General features: G+C 40.4%; 1 protein-coding gene across 1 annotated transcript; it reads right to left on the bottom strand.

Moving 5' to 3' along the window:
* Positions 1-14,512: 14,512 nt before the first annotated feature.
* Positions 14,513-15,845, bottom strand: LOC148031317 (polyubiquitin). Its single transcript, XM_087684838.1, has one exon. The coding sequence runs from the start codon at positions 15,673-15,675 to the stop codon at positions 14,758-14,760; it is 918 nt and encodes a 305-aa protein (XP_087540964.1). The 5' UTR covers positions 15,676-15,845; the 3' UTR covers positions 14,513-14,757.
* Between the last annotated feature and the right edge of the window lie 3,976 nt (positions 15,846-19,821).

The following is a 19,821-nucleotide window of genomic DNA, read 5'->3' as shown; positions in this document are numbered from 1 at the left end:
TGTATGGAAGATAGACATATGATGTATGCTCCAGGAAGAGATAATAGAATCCCATAAGCATAGTAAGAAAGAGTGGTACTATCCAAAAGCTATATAAGAATGTACTTGACACTCATTTCAATGCAATGGAACCATAAATTTGATTCATTGTCAGTGTCATTGTCCATTTTACACAAGAATGTCTTTATGAGTCCAAGCTTCCATCTTGGAACCTAATTCACTTGTATAATAGTTAGTCTATCTAAGTCCATGTCATCATGATTAGTGTCTTCATCTTTCATCCACCATAGCTAAACCTTGCTTTAGATTCGTGTTTCTCAACATGGTATTAGAGCCATGGATGAGCTAGGTAGCTAGTGGTGTGATTTCTTCCTCTTTGCAACTCTACAATCTATCCCTCTTTCATTCTTCTCATTGTACAAGTCCACTTCCATCCCAATCTCTCCAGCCATCCAACATCAAGTGTGTGTATGAGAGGCGAAGAAGCTCAAGGAAGAAGGTGCTACTCAAGAAAATCAAGAAGCTTGGTTTGGTCATCACCTTGAAGGTATCAAAAGTTCTTGTCAATTCCATTTTTCCAAGCTATCATTTGAAAGGAGTAGAAGAAGGGTGCAACCATTGAAGGTCAGTTCAAGGTTCTTGGTAGTGTGTCCTTGAGGTTAGCCAAAAGGCTTGCTTAAGCTAGGGGCATGCTTAAGCTGGGGGGTAGCTTGGCTCATCAAGAAAGGGGCATGCTTATTCAAAGAAGAAGAGGGTCAACTTTCTGGTTCTGAGACAGAGAGAGAACAGAAAGAAGAGGTAGTTTTGTGAAGTAGCTCGTCACATTCGCTATCTTTATCATTGTAGATCTTCCCAAAAACAATGCATGTCCCCTCTTCTTCAGTAGAGGCACTCCCGAAGCTCCAAAACTGCACCCCTTAGGATTGACCTCTTCTCCACTTCTAGGCTCAGCCACCACAAGCCCAGGCCACCCAGCTCTGACCTTTCTTCTAGATCCCCGCTGTAGAGATCATCTCCCCTCTAAACTGTAGTAGGGCCTAGGTACTCATTCAAAGATTGCAACCTTTCATTGAGCTCCTACTTCCTCCCTTTGTCACGTCCCAAATGCGTATAGCCCATCTCCTTCCCAAGGAACATATTCACTACTTGCAGCTTGACAATATCTTCATTTCTCTTTTTTCTAAAGTCTAAAGCTTTAGGTTGAAAAAGCGACTCCTTCGAGCTCCCGTCACTCCCCGACTTCCCGAGCACCTTTCCGGCATTGTTAGGAACCTTCATGGCATTACATCAGAGGTATTTGATCATTTTCTTCAGAGTTTACTTCAGTTCTCAGGTCTCACAGGTTGTAAACAAGTTGTGGGCAGCCATAGCTCACACCTCTTGGAGCACCTGGATCTTGCTTCCAGCCTATCAAAGCTTCCTGAGGCCTAGTGTAGGCCTTCTTTGGCCCTCATTTGTGCCCCCTTTAGGCCCTATTGTTGACACGTGGGACAGCAAACCCCCCGCTTATATGGTAAATACGGTTAAGAATGTTGATCCCACTTTCTTTGAGGATGTTATTGGTCATGTTCATTAGGATGCAGCACAATGGATAAGGAGATGGCTACATTAAAAGCCAATAAGCATTAGGAGGATCTAGTACCATTGCCTAAGGGTAAGAAAGCTATTGGCTATAAGTGGGTCTACAAAATTAATCATAATGTAGATGGTTTTATTAGCAAGTATAAGGCTAGGTTGGTTGCAAAAGGCTATGCTTAAATATATGGCATAGATTATGAAGAGACATTCAGTCTAGTTATGTTTGGATGGCAACTATTAGATATGTGATTGCTTTAGCAGTAGTCAAAGGTTGAAGTTTGTAGCAAATGGATGTAAAGAATGACTTCTTGCATGGTGAATTGCAAGAAGAGATATATATAGAACAATCATTAGGTTATGACAATTTAGAGCATCCCACATATGTGTGCAAGTTAAAAAATGCACTCTATGGGCTGAAGCAAGCACCTAGAGCATGGTCTAACAAGATCAAAGAGTATCTTGTCAACATTGGCTTTTATGTTCCTGATGCCGATTACTCACTTTATGTGAGAAAGGGAGATCAAAGTTTGGTTATCATAGTCATCTATGTGGATGACTTGATTATTGCAAGTGATAGTGATAGTCAATTTGCTAAAGTCAAGGACCTTTTGAAAAAGAAGTTTGAGATAAAAGATTTGGGTGAGCTGAGGTACTTTCTTGGTATTGAGGTGATCATATGTGATGATGGTATGTAGTTATCCCAAAGGAAATATGGCTTGGATATGTTGTCCAAGTATGATATGACAAGGTTTAAGCTTCTTTCAGTGACATTGGAGCAAAATATGAAGTTAGGTGCTAATGTTGGGGATGAGATAGAAAACCCTACTATGTTTAGGAGGATAGTAGGAAGTTTGATTTACATGACTATCATAAGTCCAAGACTTGAGCTATGTTGGCCTTATTGGTCAATCTATGTAGATGCTTAGAAAGCCTCATTTGGATGTAGTTAGACTCATATTGAGCTATGTGAAATATACTTTGTATTATGGAATTTTTCATGAGGCAGATAAGAACATACAAGTTTTTGGATACACAAATGCACATTGGGCTTGACAGAAGATCTACAGCAAATTCATATTTATCCTAAGTAGTGCAGCAATTATGTAGAGTAGCAAAAAGCAATCTATAGTACAAAGGTTGAGTATAGAGGTGCTACTATGGCAATATGTGAGGTGGTATAGCTACAAAAGTTATTGGGTGATTTGGACGTGTAGGGAGAAGGTCTAGTTATCATTCACTATGGCGACATGAGCAACATACAGCTAGCTAGGAACCCACTATTCCATTCTAGGATAAAACACATGGAGGTGCATTATCACTTTGTGAGAGAGAAGGTACTTGCACAAGAGGGTAACTTGTTATATGACAGCACACAAGATCAAATAGGTGACATTTTCACAAAGGCATTGGATGGAGAGAAGCTTTCAAAATTTCAAAGATTACTTGGAATTGTAGAGATACAATTGAGCTTGAGGAGGAGTGTTGAGATGGCAAGCTCAATATGTATGGACATTGATAATGGACCACCTAGTTAGATAAGCCCACAGTCTATAATTAGTGCGTAAGTCACCATTATAATCCTCACATGATCACTAACTTATCACTTATTATATTTATTTGTTACAACTATCTAGAGCTAGTATAGTTATAGCATCAGTCGATTAGTATAGTCAGTTATGCATTCTTTGACTTAGTAGGTCACTTTCCTTTATATTGTATCTTATCTATACTTTGGATACATTATATTGTGTGTGAAAAAAGAAGAAGAAACCAACAGGAAAATGTTTTGGCTTCTATCTCTCTTCTTGTGTTCTTGAGTGAGCTTCCTTTTGTGTGTATGGTGTGTGTTTCGCACAACAACTCAAGCAAGTCCCTCCACCATGCAATTCTTGATAATATACTACAAATGGAGCCAATTTTATCCCCACCACTGAGTTAAAAATTGCTTGCCAAATATTACTTATAAACTTGGTATCCCGATCATGAACTATGACTTGTGGTATCCCATGCAACTTAAATACATGCTTCATAAATTGGTTGCCTATTTGAGACATTAAAAACTAAGTCTTCATGGAATAAAATGAGCTACGTTTGTGATTTTATTCACTATCACATAAATGCTTCTCCATCCCTCTTGATTGTAGGTAAGCCAATGATGACATTCATTATAATATGCATCTATTTTTCCTCAAAGATAGATAATTGTTGTAATAAATCACTCAACTTAAAGCTGATATCCTTATTTTGCTAACATGGCAAACATCTTGAAACAAATTCTTTGATACCCTTCCGTATGCCTAATAAAAACTCTTGGAGATTTTATCATAGGTTTTAAAAATACCTAAATGACCAATTGTAGGCAAAAAATGCATCTCCTCTGTCATCTTTTACTTGAAGTAAGAAGTATAGGAGATTACAATCTTGCCATGAAACCAAATGGGACCATTCTTGAGCTAAAATTGTGAGTTTTCCTCCAATCACTATGAAGCTTGGTTAAGGATAATATATTGCATGTCCATATTCTTGAAAAAGAATCAGCCGCAACATTATCTTTGCCCCTAGTATGAGTGATATCACATTCATAGTTTTGTAATGTAGCCACCCATCTTCATTGCTTAGCAATGAGATTAGACTATCAAAAGAAGTACTTGAGGACTCTATGATTGCTCTTCACTCTAAATTGGTTGACATAAAGATAGTGATACCACTTCTTGATCACATGAAAAATAGCCAATATTTCATGTGTGTTCGCACACATCACATTTTTATCGTAACTAATGCTACCTTAGCTATTGTCATGGTGTCATTGATAATAGTTATTATGGATAATCATTGTCAATGTTCCTCACATTGTAGGTATAATTGTATAGTTCTTGTCTTGCATTATCATCATAGATCTCTTAACTTGGGAAGCACAATGGAAAATTACTTTCTAAGGCTAAGGTTCAAGCATTATGCTTTAATTCAAGTATTCAGATGTGAGGGTCTAATGTTTTTTATGAATCATAGGCGTAACATCACACTTTTAAAGTCAATACAAGAGTTGAGAATGAGAAACTTGTATTTTCTTTCCTAAGGAAAAAAAGGGTAAATCACAATTTCTCCACATGTTTCTTCTACATAGATCTTCATATCACATGCATTCAAAGGGTATTAAAAGAATTCATTTTTTCACATGTTATGTAACATACCCAAATAGCCATGTGACCATCTTTCATACTCACCACCTTACTTGGTGTAACGAGTGAGACACACGAAAACTAGGGGTTAGATACCTTGTCACACTGACCAATGTATAAAGGTGTAAGAGACCTAATTTAGGGCATCCAGGTATAACCAAAAACTAACTCTTCAACTTATCCTTCAACTTCCATGGCTTCATCCCTCTCTCTCCTATTTCTTGTCTCTCTCTCCTCTTCTAGTCTTTCTCTTTCTTTTTCTTCCTCTCTTTCTCTCTCTCTTATGCTCATCTCTCTCTCCTCTCAGCTTCTCTCCTTTACAATTGGTATACGAGCATCAGGCTTTGGTCCTTTCTCCCTTTTCCTTTTCCTAATCTAGCTTCCTTTTCAAATCTAGAAACCCTAGTTACTTAGACCGCAGGTACATGTATAGCAAGAAGTACTGTAGTTAGTGGTAGCTTTCTTAAAGACAAGCGGGAGCTATGGTTGGAGATTTTGACATGTCTAGATATCAAACTATTAAATTAGCAAGTCGTCACTCTCTCCTATGCAAATTTGAGGGATTACAAGACAAACTTGGAGGCTTATGCATTAGAGGAGGACAAAACCCCATCTAATTTTTGTTCAAGGCTTCTCTCTTCTTCCTAGAAGCTTTCTTTTCAAGCTCCCATTGGTGGACTACCACTAGATCTTCTCTCCTATTGCAAGCACCCTCTAATCTCACTCCCAAGCTACCCACATTATTCCTTACTTGATTTGGATCCTACCAAACACCATTTATGCCCATAATAGAGCCATGTGGACAATAGTGAACAACTTGCAAAATGTGCCACATTTTGTGCTGATGACCCTGCTACCTTCTCATCAATGCAATGTGTCTTCTAGTTGAGCAAACTTCAAGTCTTGATCCCTTGAGCTAAAGAAAACCCCCCCATGGCTAGTCTTGAATCCCTATTTCACCCTCTTGCTAGTTGCCCCTCGTAAGATAGGCAAACCTTATTGTACACACTACTTTGGACAGCCATTAAAGCTCATCCTAAGCTTCCCAATCCTTCAATATTTTTCCCCATGAGCTCCTTCAACCACTCTTGGCCAACTAATCAAGATTGAAGACGTGGAGCCCAACATGCAAGGATTTCTCATGGGCAGTCATGAAAGCTCCACATAAAGCTTTCAACTCTTGAAGAGCAAGAATGGGAGCTTCCACCATTAGAACATGCATCAATTACTTGAATATTTCGACCCATTGAAGGTATCTTGTCTCCCTAGGCTGAACTAATGGAGGATTTGAGCTTCATTGACCAATCAAGTCTCATTCATCTACATTGATAAGGTATGCTAACTAGAACTTAATCTCTCATTTAGCCATTTGTTGAGCTTAATCCTCTCATTGGAGAGATTTAAAGTTGCATATTACATTATGCTTAGAGTCCCTTATTGAATGCATGATGTCCAATTGAATCAATAGTTAGATTGCTTTCCCTACTACATTAGAATTTCAATTAACAATGGCAACTCTACCCAATTGGTTAATGCTAAATGTAACACTTTCCTTGTCGTGTGTGTACTGATTTCATCCCAAGAGAGTAATAAGCCATTGTAAAAGGGTAAGTGGTAGCCAGTGAGTCACTAGACTACCAAGGTCAGCCCCCCACCCAAGCTCTTATCCAATTCTTGCATTTTATGAAAAAAACCAATGTTTTATTTTCTCACATACATCTCATTCTAGTTGAGTAATTAAAAATGACTACCATATATACTCTGATTGAGGAAAAAGGTTGATGCCAAGTGAGTTGGTTAGCCAAAAGAGAGGTGACCCTCCCTTACCACTTAAGACCCTAAAGGGGTACACCACTCAGCCCGAGGAGGACTTTGCCCACCCCCTGGTAATCCATGGCCCAATACTTGTATGCGGGTGAAAGAAAACTTGATGATCACCCAATTTTTGATTATATACCCTTGACATGAGGCACATTCATTGATCAAGACACCTATGTATTGCACTTGACATCTATACACTCAACGCAAGATGTATGGCACTGAGGCTTCTCTATGCAACGTTGATAGAGCAAACTAATGCTCAAATGTGCTTGGAATCATGCTTAGTATGCTATGTATACGGGTTACTGTGATTCTTAGGCTCCTCAACTCTTGAGCCCCTCATACAGTGTGAATTTGGATGAGGACAAGCACAATGTTTTAGTTGTAGAAATTTAGGGGCAATCAAAGAAAGCTTATTGTAGTAACTTATCTATTGAATTTGGGAGGAAACCCTATATCTCATCTTAATGGCCTTTCCCCCTTTGATTTAAACCAAAAATATCTCCAATCAAAGTTGTGATATAAAATATATGGCCATTTTTGTGCACTAGGGTCATTGTGGACACAGGGTGGTGCAGATCGCTCCAAGATAGCCATGGAGATTCAATTACAAAATTATTTGATCATTTTCTATTGAAAGGCTTAATATTTCATCTCAAAGAGGGCTTTGTCCCCTTTATTTAAATCAAAAAACTCCTCGATGGGAGTTACCTACTAGAAGTTACACCCATTTTACTGACAATGGGTCTTTTGGACTACACTCATATGGCAGGGCAGAAAGGTAAGATCAAGGCCCATGATGAGGTCTAGAGGGAAATTAGAGACTCCATGGCCTCAATGAATGAGGAACCCACATTTGCATAATATTATAATGGTGACATGCACGAGGAGGTGCCTAATGATATAGACCCCTAGAGTATGCTCAATCACACCCTTTGTCAGCATGAGCTCCACTGTCACATGGAATGGCACAATGACATGGTTGCCAATCACCATCAGATGCTATCAAAATTTGATCTTGCAATCAAGGAAATGATCCTCTCCAACTCTCAAATGCAACATACCTTAGAGCACCTCACCACTCTTGTAGCCTAATTAGCTACTACCTCAGCACAAGATAGGGCAAATGAGTCCAAGAGCAAATCACGATGGCCTCCACCACTCGAAACACTTCATGGCCTACATGGTATTATTGGTGCTAAGGGCATTCCCCCTAGTATTGCATATGAGGTTGGAGAGCCCTATCATGTTAATGACAAGCCTCTCTTGAGCTCTCCCATCATTCATGCAGCCAACTTCCCCATAAGACCCCCACCCACCATTGGTAGAAGCTCCCCCACTCTCCCTAGGAGTATCTAAGAATTTAGCTTTGAAATCATTACTTGAGAAGTATGACGATTTATTTCAAGTGCCTCAGCCCTTCCCTCTAAGAGGCAAGTGGAGCACCCACTTGATATAGAACCCCATTCTAAGTGACTGAACAAGCCACCTTATGGACTCTCCAAATGTGAACAGAAAGAATTTGCAAAGCAATTCAAAGAGTTACTTGAGATGGGGTTTATTGAACCAAGTTCCTTACCTTATGCATCCCTTGTCCTACTAGTCAATAAGAAAAATGGCTATTTTCACATGTGCATTGACAACAAGGACTTGAATAAGATCATTGTCAAGAACCTGTATCCTATCCCAAGGATTGATGGCTTGTTGCATGAGTTGAAAGAAGCATGGTATTTCACTAAGATTGATCTATACTTTGGCAATCATCAGATATGTATGCAAGAGGATGATAGGTCAAAATGCCCTTTAGAATGGATCGTGGGGCTATATCATTTTCTAGTTATGCCTTTTAGATTGACTAATGCCCTTGCCACGTTTTAGAGCCGCATGAATAAAATATTACACCCCTTCCTTTTCAAGTTTGTCCCCGTATTATTTGATGGCATTCTTATTTACAAAAGTAGATTACAAGAGGAGCAGTTGGTACATATTAGACAGTGTCGACACGACATAAGCTAGTTTGGTAGGCTCCTTTTTATTCATACCCTTGGGGTTATGCATTTGATGTCTTGAGAGAGCATATGCTATTTGCTAAGGAAAGTAAGTGCATGTTCATGTAGACCTCAATGGAGTACTTGGGAAATATTGTTAGTAATAATTGCATACAAACTTACCCCAAAACGGTGCAATGTGTTAAGGACTAGCCCACACCATCCAACACTACCTCATTACATGGTTTCCTTGGTCTATCTTCATTTTATAGACATTTCATCAAGCATTATGCCACCATTGCAGTACCTTTGACAAATCTGTTAAAGAATGAATCTTTTTTTTTAAATGCTATTGTTGATGACAACTAGCATAGGTCTACAATTTGAATAGCCTTACTTGCTTCCTTCCTTTTGAGATCAACTTATCGTCTGTCTTCTTATCATTTATGAAATATCTATTGCCTTCAAATTCAATCTTCATTGCAGAACAACTTCATAAAAGCTGCCATTCTCATCGAACAATTGTATGCTTAAAAGTTCTCCAATGACTATAGTAGTTATAGCTCAGATTTCATGAAATTATGTACCCATAATGCAAGCATAACATCAAGAGACTTAAGTTAAATTTGCAAGATTCCAATTGTCCAGTTGTGGTTCATTTTAGATATCTCATAATCTTTAATCGGCCATAATGTAGGCTTTATATAATGGGTTTTAAGTTGAATCTAGAATATCTCAACACTCTAACTGTAGTTCACATTTGGGAGGAACATGTTAGATTTCTACATCAAATAATCGTAATGGTTAGATCTTAACGTATCACATATGCAAGAACACCTTGTAAAAAGGTAATTGCCTAAAAACTTTACTCATGTAGGCTTACTTTTCTTACTTGATTTACACTAATTTTTTTCGTTTTATATCAAGTGCATATGATATTTGTTTGTTTTTAGGTGTCTCCTCTATAACCTATTGGAGTCCCCTACTAGTCAACCAAAACCCTATGCGCACATGCAACACTATCCAATCTTCCCTAGGGAAATGACGAAGTCAATCAAGCATGGGGGTTCTAATTCTACTTCATAGGGGGACTGTGGAACAGTTGCCCCTAATAGTAGTCTAATGCCCACCTAAGAAGCTTTGCAACTGCTCAAATGTGAGATTGGGGTAGCACGACACTTGATTCATAGAGAGGAGATTTGTCTTTTAAACTTCCATGGCCATTTGTACGAGTACTCCGTTCTCCATAAAATGAATGGTATTAAGCAGTTTCCATCCAACTGTAATTAGGGGTGGTCATGTTCTAGAAACTCTATCTAGTTTTCGAAAAGTTGTCCACTTATCAAGTCCACCTAGCTATAGGCACCCAATCATCGATACCAAGGTTTTTCACTTTCCTTGATCAATTTATTTTAGTTATCTAATTAGCAAGGCATATTGCCACACTATGTGAATATATAAAAGCACCTTTAATCAATCCATTACACAAGGTCTATTAACACAACCTTTAAGCACATGAAAAAATACCTTGGAAAACAAAAATATATTTATCAAATTTTATTACAAAACCATCACCCCCACAAGAGTGGCCAAAACTATCCCACCTAGGATTGGACCTTCCAGCCCCACAAGGTTAGGTCATATGTGATTGCACTCCTTTCATTGTCATAGGAAACTTATTGGCTCAAAGTCCCACTAAGCTCTCATATGCCTCTAGAGCTATGCTACGTCACAGAGGCACTAACTATTAGACGAGCAAAATAAGTAGGGGAATAATGAAAGACAAAATCGATGAAACAGATCATGCACAAGATGAGACTAAGAAAAGGAATACACTATGAGAATCAAGGGTATGATGCTTGATCACTAGCTCACACAATTGACAAGCTCCCACTCTCCATATCAAGAATCTACAAGTACATGTATTAATGATTGTCGCCACATTTCCTCTTATAGACAAAATTAAAGGAGTTTTCCCACCAAGGAATTAGGATGGCCAATAATCAAATATATAGTGAAGAGATTGCCACCAAGGATGAGAGCCGATGAATTTGTGCCACTTCAAAAACCCTCTCTTAGAGCACAGGCAAGCAAGCAAAGAACAAAAACATTTGAGATGCACCATGGATACTCCAACTGTACTTCACTAAATGTGCCACAATAAGAAAGCACCCTGAAGAAGAGGTCCAAATGCCATATTGCTATTTTCTTATCGACTTTGTGAAGACTATCTCACAAGAACTTACTAGTTTTTGCTTCATATCCCAAACGATCCTTTGCCTTTTTGGAAAAAGAGAAAGCTCTTTGTTACTATTATTGATATAGTCAGATCCTCTGTGTTATGAAATGTCATCATGAAGTCATCAAAAAGTTAGTCCTCTCCTCTTTGAGAACAATGTTTACTCGGTTAACGTAGCATGCAATTTTCCAAAGTGTGGCTTCTCAATCGAGGTTTGGATTGTAGCCATATATGAATTTTTCAAAGTGTGTCCACAGTTTGGATTGCAGGGACATATTTTTGAACCATGTCATAATCTTGGATGAGCAACAAAAAGCAAGAGAAATAATGTCCAAAAGGCCTAGAATTGGTAAGAATAAGAAGGAAAAAAGGCTATTGATTTAAAGTAGAGTCTGAATGAGGGTCAAAATACATTTCAAGCTCCTTTCCTTGTCTTTTAGTCAAAAGGAGAATGGAAACACTTTATAGCTATATGTGTGGTCCACTTTCAACATGTCTTTGATCATTGAGAACATAGAAGACACTTGCTACCGGTCGCTTAGCTCTACTTGGCCTACTTGGCTGTATTTGTCTTTTGACATTAAAATTGTAACTAGTATTACATGTTGACTTAAAATGGTACATCGGTATGTGAGGCTAGGCTCTATTCTATGAGTTCACTAGCTCAAAACCTTTCTCCCTCTCTCTCTATTAGAGTTCCTAAGTGAGATCCCTAGAGATGGCTTTTAATCACTCAATCAAATCCTTAGAGATTGCCTTCTTAGGGAGTTCCTCAAAAGTAGATATCCATTTAAACAATCTATATATTCTTGATATATAGTCTTGAATAGCCGCTTCTTCACCTTGTTTCATGTTTCATTAAACTATGAGGTTGTCCCTATAAATGCATCTCTTGATAAAGAGTCAAGGGTTGAGAAGGCAACTTTATTGGTTTATTCTAAGCTCATAAATCAAGTTTTCCTTGTCTTCCCTTAGTAAAAGTGAGTTCCCACTCCCTCTTCCCCCCTATCTAAGGGTAGGCTATATTCTACGAGTTCACTTGCCCAATACCTTCTATGTGATGCCACTCTATTCTATGAGTTTCACTTGTTCAATACCTTCTCTCTCTCTCTCTCTCTCTCTCTCTCTCTCTCTCTCTCTCCACATATTTACTAGTGTAGTATTTTCTATTATATTCAAAGTTCCATAAAGTATTCTAGTATAAGCTTTTATTTAGCATAATTGTTTCTATTTTACATAAGTTTCATTTGCACACATTTACAAGTGTATTGAGCATAATCTGAATCAAGATCTATAAGAGGATGCCTATGAGAATGAAACACGTGCTCACAATTTTAAACCCATACCAAACAAACATTTGATGGAGTGTGTATATATCCTAATACTTTCTTAAAATTTCATTAAACACTTTGATATAGGCTTTCACCCTGTCTGATTATTTGTGTTTTGCATGGGGTTTTATTTTCATACATTTACGAGTTTATATATAGGCTTAATCAAGATCTATAAGAAAGGACGTATGAGAAAGAAACAAATGCATATCATTTTGAACTAGACAAACATGGAAACTCAGGAGATATGCTATATTTGCTAGCGCTAAACAAACAGAGAACCTATAGATTATGCAGCATAAAATGGACAAGCTGTTGCACAAAAGTATTCATGTCACCAAAGGCAATGTAGATGTGCAAAAGATTAAGGTCCAAAAAGATCATATACACTAGATTTGCAGGCTTAGCTACAAGCCAAAAGTACACTAGCAATACACGAATATGCCCAGTGCCCTCTATCAGTTCATTGTAGGAGAAATCAACAAGCAACTTAGCTACATTTTTCCAAGCCTAACAATTGGACTCTTTCGTGCATCTACAATTCCAAATACCATTACCCTCCATCTCATAAACTAGTCTGGTCACACTGCCAGAATTATGGCAATCCAAACCACAGTGAAAACTTGTAAATCATCTTTGGGTACACAGAAACCTCCTGGCTGGAATGGCCTAACAGTCTAGCCCCTTTCGTGTATACAAATTCTCCTCTCCCAAACTGGTACATTGCCAAGAGCTTAACTGAGGCGAACCACTGAATCAGACTGGAAGTGCCACGGTCATTTCATTTAATATAAGCTTGCACTTCCTAAATCTCTCAGCATGTTGTTTATATCTTATCAAGGCTCCAGCCTATTTAAAGGTGCCATAAAATCAAAATCCACTTTGGGTCAATCATCGAAAGATTCATATGACATGCAATAAGCACATATCAACATGTTTTCGGAAGTGGGCATAGAGGTTGCATGCTGCTATTGCTGGCTTTATGCTATGAAGTTGATACAACCTACATACCAGAACTTCTCAGACCAAGGCCTTCTACAAGAACAACTAAGACCAAGGGAGGGGGCTTCTACTGATTTCACTCCTTCCCTCCTCTCTGGAATCTCAAAAACCACCAGTATCATAATTTCGTCAAATGATGCGCTATTGCTCACTCTAAGAGAGGTTTAAGTACATATTAAAAACTCACACCAGACCCCAACTGTCACAACTGCACATGAAAGCAGCCAACCTCCCTGCAAGGGAAGCTCCTAATAGTACAAGCCAACAAAAACTCTTTTCAAACAGTGAAATGATGAAAGTGATGGCAGTGTGCGATGATGAAAGTGTCTCTCTCCTAGCCATTCACTGTGAGCAATGATGGAGGTCCACCTGGCACAAGTCATACTGAGTTCACACAGCCAACAGTGAATTAATATTTGATCTCCATAGTTAAAAAACATAACCATAGATTGTCACTGCACAGCCTTCAGCAACAAGAGTTGCAAGATAGATGAGGATTCCCATAGGCAAACCAAATCTATGTGAACACATCAGCATTACAGCAGCCCAGCATACAGACAGCCTCACCCAGGACAAAGATAAATCCACCCAGAGAAACATTGAAATGAACCAAGTTCGCAATAGGCATACAGCATGGACTGCAGCATCCTCCTTTACTTGAAAGCGCTCATGTAACACACTGACCAGAGATGTACGTAAAAGGCTTGAAGATAAAAACATTAAAAAAGCAGAAACAATGGCCTATGACGAAGAAAAACAGTCGTCCTTCCACAGCTTGTGGTACAGATAAGTGCATATTTTGGCAGACATCACCACCTTGTTGCGTAGAGCAAAAGCCAAATAAAAAGCACACAAGAACCCTCAGCCGAGACAAATCAAGCAAAGTACATGCGCATTGTCTAAGTCCTGCAGATAAAACATCTACACCGCGATGGACAATTTTAGGCACACAAGCATCCACATCCAAGCAAGGCAACTGCCCCCTATAATCACAGAGCTACATTAAATTGCTATTGAAAACTTTCACCACCTCACAGGCAATCACAGATTAAGGTCAGATCATTGAAGATAACGAGAACACATATGAGAATTTTCAAAAGTAAACATACATACATTTGAGAACTTTGGCACTGCAGAGGAGGGCATACGAGAAAGTTCCACAGGAAGACCAATAAACTCTGCCCCAAAAGCCATGACAAACAAGTAAGGCAACCATTCCCAACCAGATTATGCAGAGGCAAATGGAAAAGCTTCCTTAATACTTAAATATTTCATCAAAACTCCGGCCGACTTAACCTCTCAATCTCTGTACTCACAAAACCCATCCAAAGAAATTAGCAAACCAACACCGAATAAAAGGCAGATGTGAAGATGTTGTAGACAAAAGCAGACTTCTTTTCTTGTATTCGTGGGCAAATCAGGGACAACTGATGCGTACAGACAAATCAGGGACAACTGATGCAGGAAGGGCTTCCACGACCACTGACAGACACTAGAGGAACCACTGCAAGGCGCAACAGTGTTTCTTATTTAGAATCCTGACAGGCGGAGCAATCTCAGCCTATTATTCCGGACAACACTGCCATAACAAAAGACCCACAGGCACCACTCCTTGCAATTCACTGCCCTCCACGCAAACGCAGCACCAGATGAAGGGTACTTTCCTTCTGGATGTTGTAATCTGCAAGGGTGCGTCCGTCTTCCAGCTGCTTGCCGGCAAAGATAAGCCTCTGCTGATCTGGGGGGATACCCTCCTTGTCCTGGATCTTGGCTTTAACGTTGTCGATTGTGTCTGAGCTCTCAACTTCCAGAGTGATGGTCTTGCCCGTGAGCGTTTTGACAAAAATCTGCATTCCACCACGCAGCCTCAGGACAAGATGAAGAGTGCTCTCCTTTTGGATGTTGTAGTCCGCAAGAGTGCGTCCATCTTCGAGTTGCTTGCCTGCAAAGATGAGCCTCTGCTGGTCGGGAGGGATACCCTCCTTGTCCTGGATTTTGGCCTTGACATTATCGATGGTATCAGAGCTCTCAACTTCGAGAGTGATGGTCTTTCCGGTGAGAGTTTTAACAAAGATTTGCATGCCACCGCGCAGCCTGAGCACCAGGTGAAGGGTGCTCTCCTTCTGGATGTTGTAGTCCGCAAGGGTGCGGCCATCTTCGAGTTGTTTGCCGGCAAAGATGAGCCTCTGCTGGTCAGGAGGGATGCCCTCCTTGTCCTGGATCTTAGCCTTAACATTGTCAATGGTGTCAGAGCTCTCAACTTCCAGTGTGATGGTCTTACCGGTGAGCGTCTTCACGAAGATCTGCATGCCACCACGGAGCCGCAATACAAGGTGGAGGGTGCTCTCCTTCTGGATGTTGTAGTCGGCGAGGGTGCGGCCATCCTCGAGTTGCTTGCCGGCAAAGATGAGCCTCTGCTGGTCAGGGGGGATGCCTTCCTTGTCCTGGATCTTGGCCTTGACATTGTCAATGGTGTCGGAGCTCTCGACTTCGAGGGTGATGGTCTTGCCAGTGAGGGTCTTGACGAAGATCTGCATGTTGATAATAGATGGGAGATTGCTTCTGATGAAAGAGAGAGAAGGAAAGGGGGGGGGGAGACAGAGAAGCGAAACCCTAAAAATAAGAAGAGGCAGATGAGGAGGAAGATGTGATGCGATGGGATTTTATAGGTTACGCGAGGCTCTGGGTGTCCCAGACGAGAACGCAAAGGCGAGAGGAGAACGCCTGCGTTGTGTTGCCTTTTGGCTGGCGTAGGAAGCTTCGGGGAAGTCCTGTTTGTGGGGGCTCATTCACACGCAACTGTCCCCAGGTGCGCGTCCCGACTCCGATTCATAGAATCACACGTGAAGTGGGTAGAATTGAGGACGTGTTGAAGCCCACAAACGAACAATAATCTACTATACTCCGATACTATCTATCTATGGCGGCCGGTTACACACCACACGCGCCCGGGATGCAAGCTCCCGCCAAGCTGTCTCTGGTGTACACATAGCGCGTAGATAGATGCGTCAAAACTGTCTTTCGTTTTGTTTACACGTAGCGCGCATATAAATGCATCACAAAAGAGCACTCATCTTAATAATTAGACCTTTGGACTACGTGTTGTTGGAATAAAGCTCAAAGCTTAGCAAGTGCCATATACCTTTTTGAATGGAAATGCTTGTCCTTATTCCATTTGCGTAAGGGTTTGCCCCTTGGACGGGGAATCTCCCCCACCCAAACTTGTCCGTCACAGGCATTTTTCATAAACCGAATCGTAAGTCGCCACATTAGCACAATGCCTTCATACTCCACCTCTTCATACTCCATGTCATCAAAGAGTCCATCTTCTCATTAGATGCCATGTCACCACCACCAGCTTCTAGTGACGTGTGAACACGAGGCTCACATCCATGCCTTGCACCACACCACACTAGTGCCATTGCCTACGTCCCATCAACACAACATGCAGTGCACTTTGGAGTCCTAAAAGTCGGCCTATGTGTTGTCATAATGCGTGGGCATGACTGGTTAGGTCGTCCTTGGCTTGAGCATGCTCATTCTTGGGCCTAACATGCTCACTCTTAGGCCTATATAGAGCTCCATGTTGGAAGAATAGGTCATTAATTGCCTTGCTTTCCTAGAAGTTGCCTGAATGCATATGTTTTCAATTGCCCAAGGCCGCACCTGCCAAGTCCTCGTCATCATCATTTCTCAGTCACAAGCTCATGGCTACCCATCCCAACAGGTCAATCTAATGCATCTTCCTCTTCCTACCTCCACTCGATTCCACGCACTAACTAAGCATAGCAACAACTTCTATTCACCTTGAGCCCATTGAGTAGGCAAAGTTGTGTATGAGGCTTTGCATGTAGTGACAACACCATGTATGACCTTGAGGTGATGCAAGGAGCTTAGTAGTCTAAGCAAAGACTCACATAGTCCATGATCCACTACCCTAATCTTCAATGCACCATGAGAGAGAGAGAGAGAGAGAGAGAGAGAGAGCAAAACTCCTATTATTCTTCTTTGACTTGAAGTCACCATTCTCATTAAATGCACTCCACTATTATGAATGCATGAACTTTATATTTTGTATTTTCTATTTTTTTGTAGTTTTCTACATTCTAGGTTTGGGTTGCACTCTATTAGTGTTATGTAGGATAGGTAATAGGTTTGGTAGGTTGCTCAATTATAAGATAATAATATAGATTATAATCGAGCAATTTTACAAACCAAAAACCAAACCTACGTTGTAATTTTACAAACTAAAAACCAAACCTATGTGGTAACTATACAATACTCCCAAACCTAATTTTTAAAATAAGTTTTTGTGTCGCCACCAAATGTAGCTCTCTCTCTCTCTCTCTCTCTCTCTCTCTCTCTCTCTCTCTCTCTCTCTCTCTCTCTCTCTCTCTCTCTCTCTCTCTCTCTCTCTCTCTCTCTCTCTCTCTCTCTCTCTCTCTCTCTCTCTCCAACACACACGTCCTGCAACTTACAATTAAGGAAGATGGCCTAGGCTTCAAGTGGGGTGCATTGAAAGTGCCACTCTATTATTTGCTATAATTAGACTCCTTTCTGTTAACCCACTTCTCTCATCTCACCAACATCTTCACCCTCAAGATTCCCGCCATCGTACCCTTGAACTTGGTTATGGTGTTCTTGGTGTAGAGAGCATGTTAGGCTACTACTGCCATAGCTGTCAAGTGCAATTATCCCTGCTCACATATCTTCACTTGCATTGCTTGCCTCTTGGAGCTCCAGGCAAGCAAAATACTAGATGTGTAAAAATATCTATATTAAGGAGCCAGATGACCTTTGTGGTGGTGGAGGGAGTAGAGGTGCTAGAGGGTGGCACAAATGCTAGGGATGGAGGGTTAGGGAGGAATGATGGACATGAATGGTATCCATTCAGCCTTGCTATGAGTAGCAACTATTTCCTACAAAGGCTGTGGAGATAGTGGGGGGCAGACTAGTGGTGAGGAGATGCTTGAGGCTGGAAACAAAGATAGTCTCATTGAAGAAGTCAATTGTGAAGCCAATGTAAGAGAAGATGATGACTACCACACATGCACATTGTAGAGGATAGATAATTCATAGATCTTCTTAACAAGGCCCTTCTTGTGCTTGTACAGGTGACCTAGTGGCTACTAGGGTTCTCAATGCATCAAATCTAGGTGTGAGCACCAACAAAGGGTCAAAGGAAACAACACCCTCAAACCTAGCTATGGTGTTTGCCAAGGTGACAATGAATGACCTATTGTTCTTGGTGTAGATAGGTAGGTCAATCTGCCACTACCATAGATGTCAAGCCTCTCTCTTCCTCGCTTCATGCTTGACACCACATAGCTAGCTTGCAACCAAGTTGAACCCCAATTGCAACATTCGGTATATGAACCCCATCCCTACCATGTCCTAGCTCGCCACCAGCATTAATACACACCAATGTACTTCTTGTTGCAAAAGCTCCCATCTACTTAAATTCCTCCCACTCATGATCATTGTCATCATCGTCATCTGTGGGAGAGGATGAGCAGGGGAGGTAGGTGAGTGCATGAATGAGCTAGGCAATCTCACCTTCCATGCATATGTTGACAACCATTCTGAGCTTGTTGTCTAGGCCGCCGCACTTTTCATTGGTTCAAAGGATGTTTGAGATGCCCGTCAGGCAAACATACCCCTTGCCATGGTGCACATCTAGTGCTTTCTTAAGATCCTCTTCCCATACTTATGAAACTTCTTCATGTCTCCCTATGAGATGATGCATAAAACCATCATCGAATATCCTCAAGGGTTTAAAGGCTCTTTCTCCCCTATATATTGAGGATAGTTGCAATGTATTAATCGAGTGCACTATACAATTCCATATCAAAGTGATTGTTATACTTTAGACTTGCACAAGCCATCTGCACTTGAGACATGGTACATCAAACCAAGGACATTGCATCACTAGTGCACTTTGATGTGTTATGTGCAAGATGATGATTTAATGTTCGAGGCCAATGTCAGAATATCTTGAGAACTCTACCTCTTTCTTTGTGACCTCCTCCAACCTTGACTCCAACAAAACCCATTACACAAAAATTCAACACTTTGCCAATGTGTGTCATACCCATTAACATGAAAGTGGCAACCTCTCTTCAACATCTTGGCTCCAATATACAGCTATATTGATATCTTTGAACTCTATGGTGTTGCTCTGCCCACCGTTTCTAAAATTGTGCATCAATTTGCAAATACATTGGTCACTCATATGCATCAATTCATTTCTTGGCCTTAGACCCCCAAGAAACTCCAAGATTTCAAAACTAGCTTTGAAGCCCTCCAAGGTTTCCTTGATTGTTGTGGGGCTCTTAAAATTGTCACATTGAGATTGAGCTACCTATCAATGTGCCTCCAATTTTTTGGTGACAAAAACCGTACTCCATGTGTGTTCAAGTTATCATTGACACACACTTGAGGTTCCTAAATATCTATGCTTGGTTGGATAGGAAACAATGTAGGCCTCCACATTCTTGAATATTGTTCCTTCTTTTCCCAAGCAAAAAATGGTGAATTTTAAACGGTTCACCCATAATCACAAGGAACAATATACAAATCCCTAAATATTGAATTGTTAATGTAGGTTACATTTGCCTGCCATGGTTGGTGACATTATTTCCAGCTTCAAAAGATCCAAGAAAAGTAAACTTCAATTTCAAGTT

This window comes from Lygodium microphyllum, chromosome 9 (genome assembly GCF_053477565.2).
Source record: "Lygodium microphyllum isolate KBCC chromosome 9, Lygodium_microphyllum_v1.1.10, whole genome shotgun sequence".
Classification (NCBI taxonomy): domain Eukaryota; kingdom Viridiplantae; phylum Streptophyta; class Polypodiopsida; order Schizaeales; family Lygodiaceae; genus Lygodium; species Lygodium microphyllum.
The sequence above is the reverse complement of the archived record's forward strand: the minus strand, read 5'-3'. Positions and strand labels throughout refer to the sequence as shown.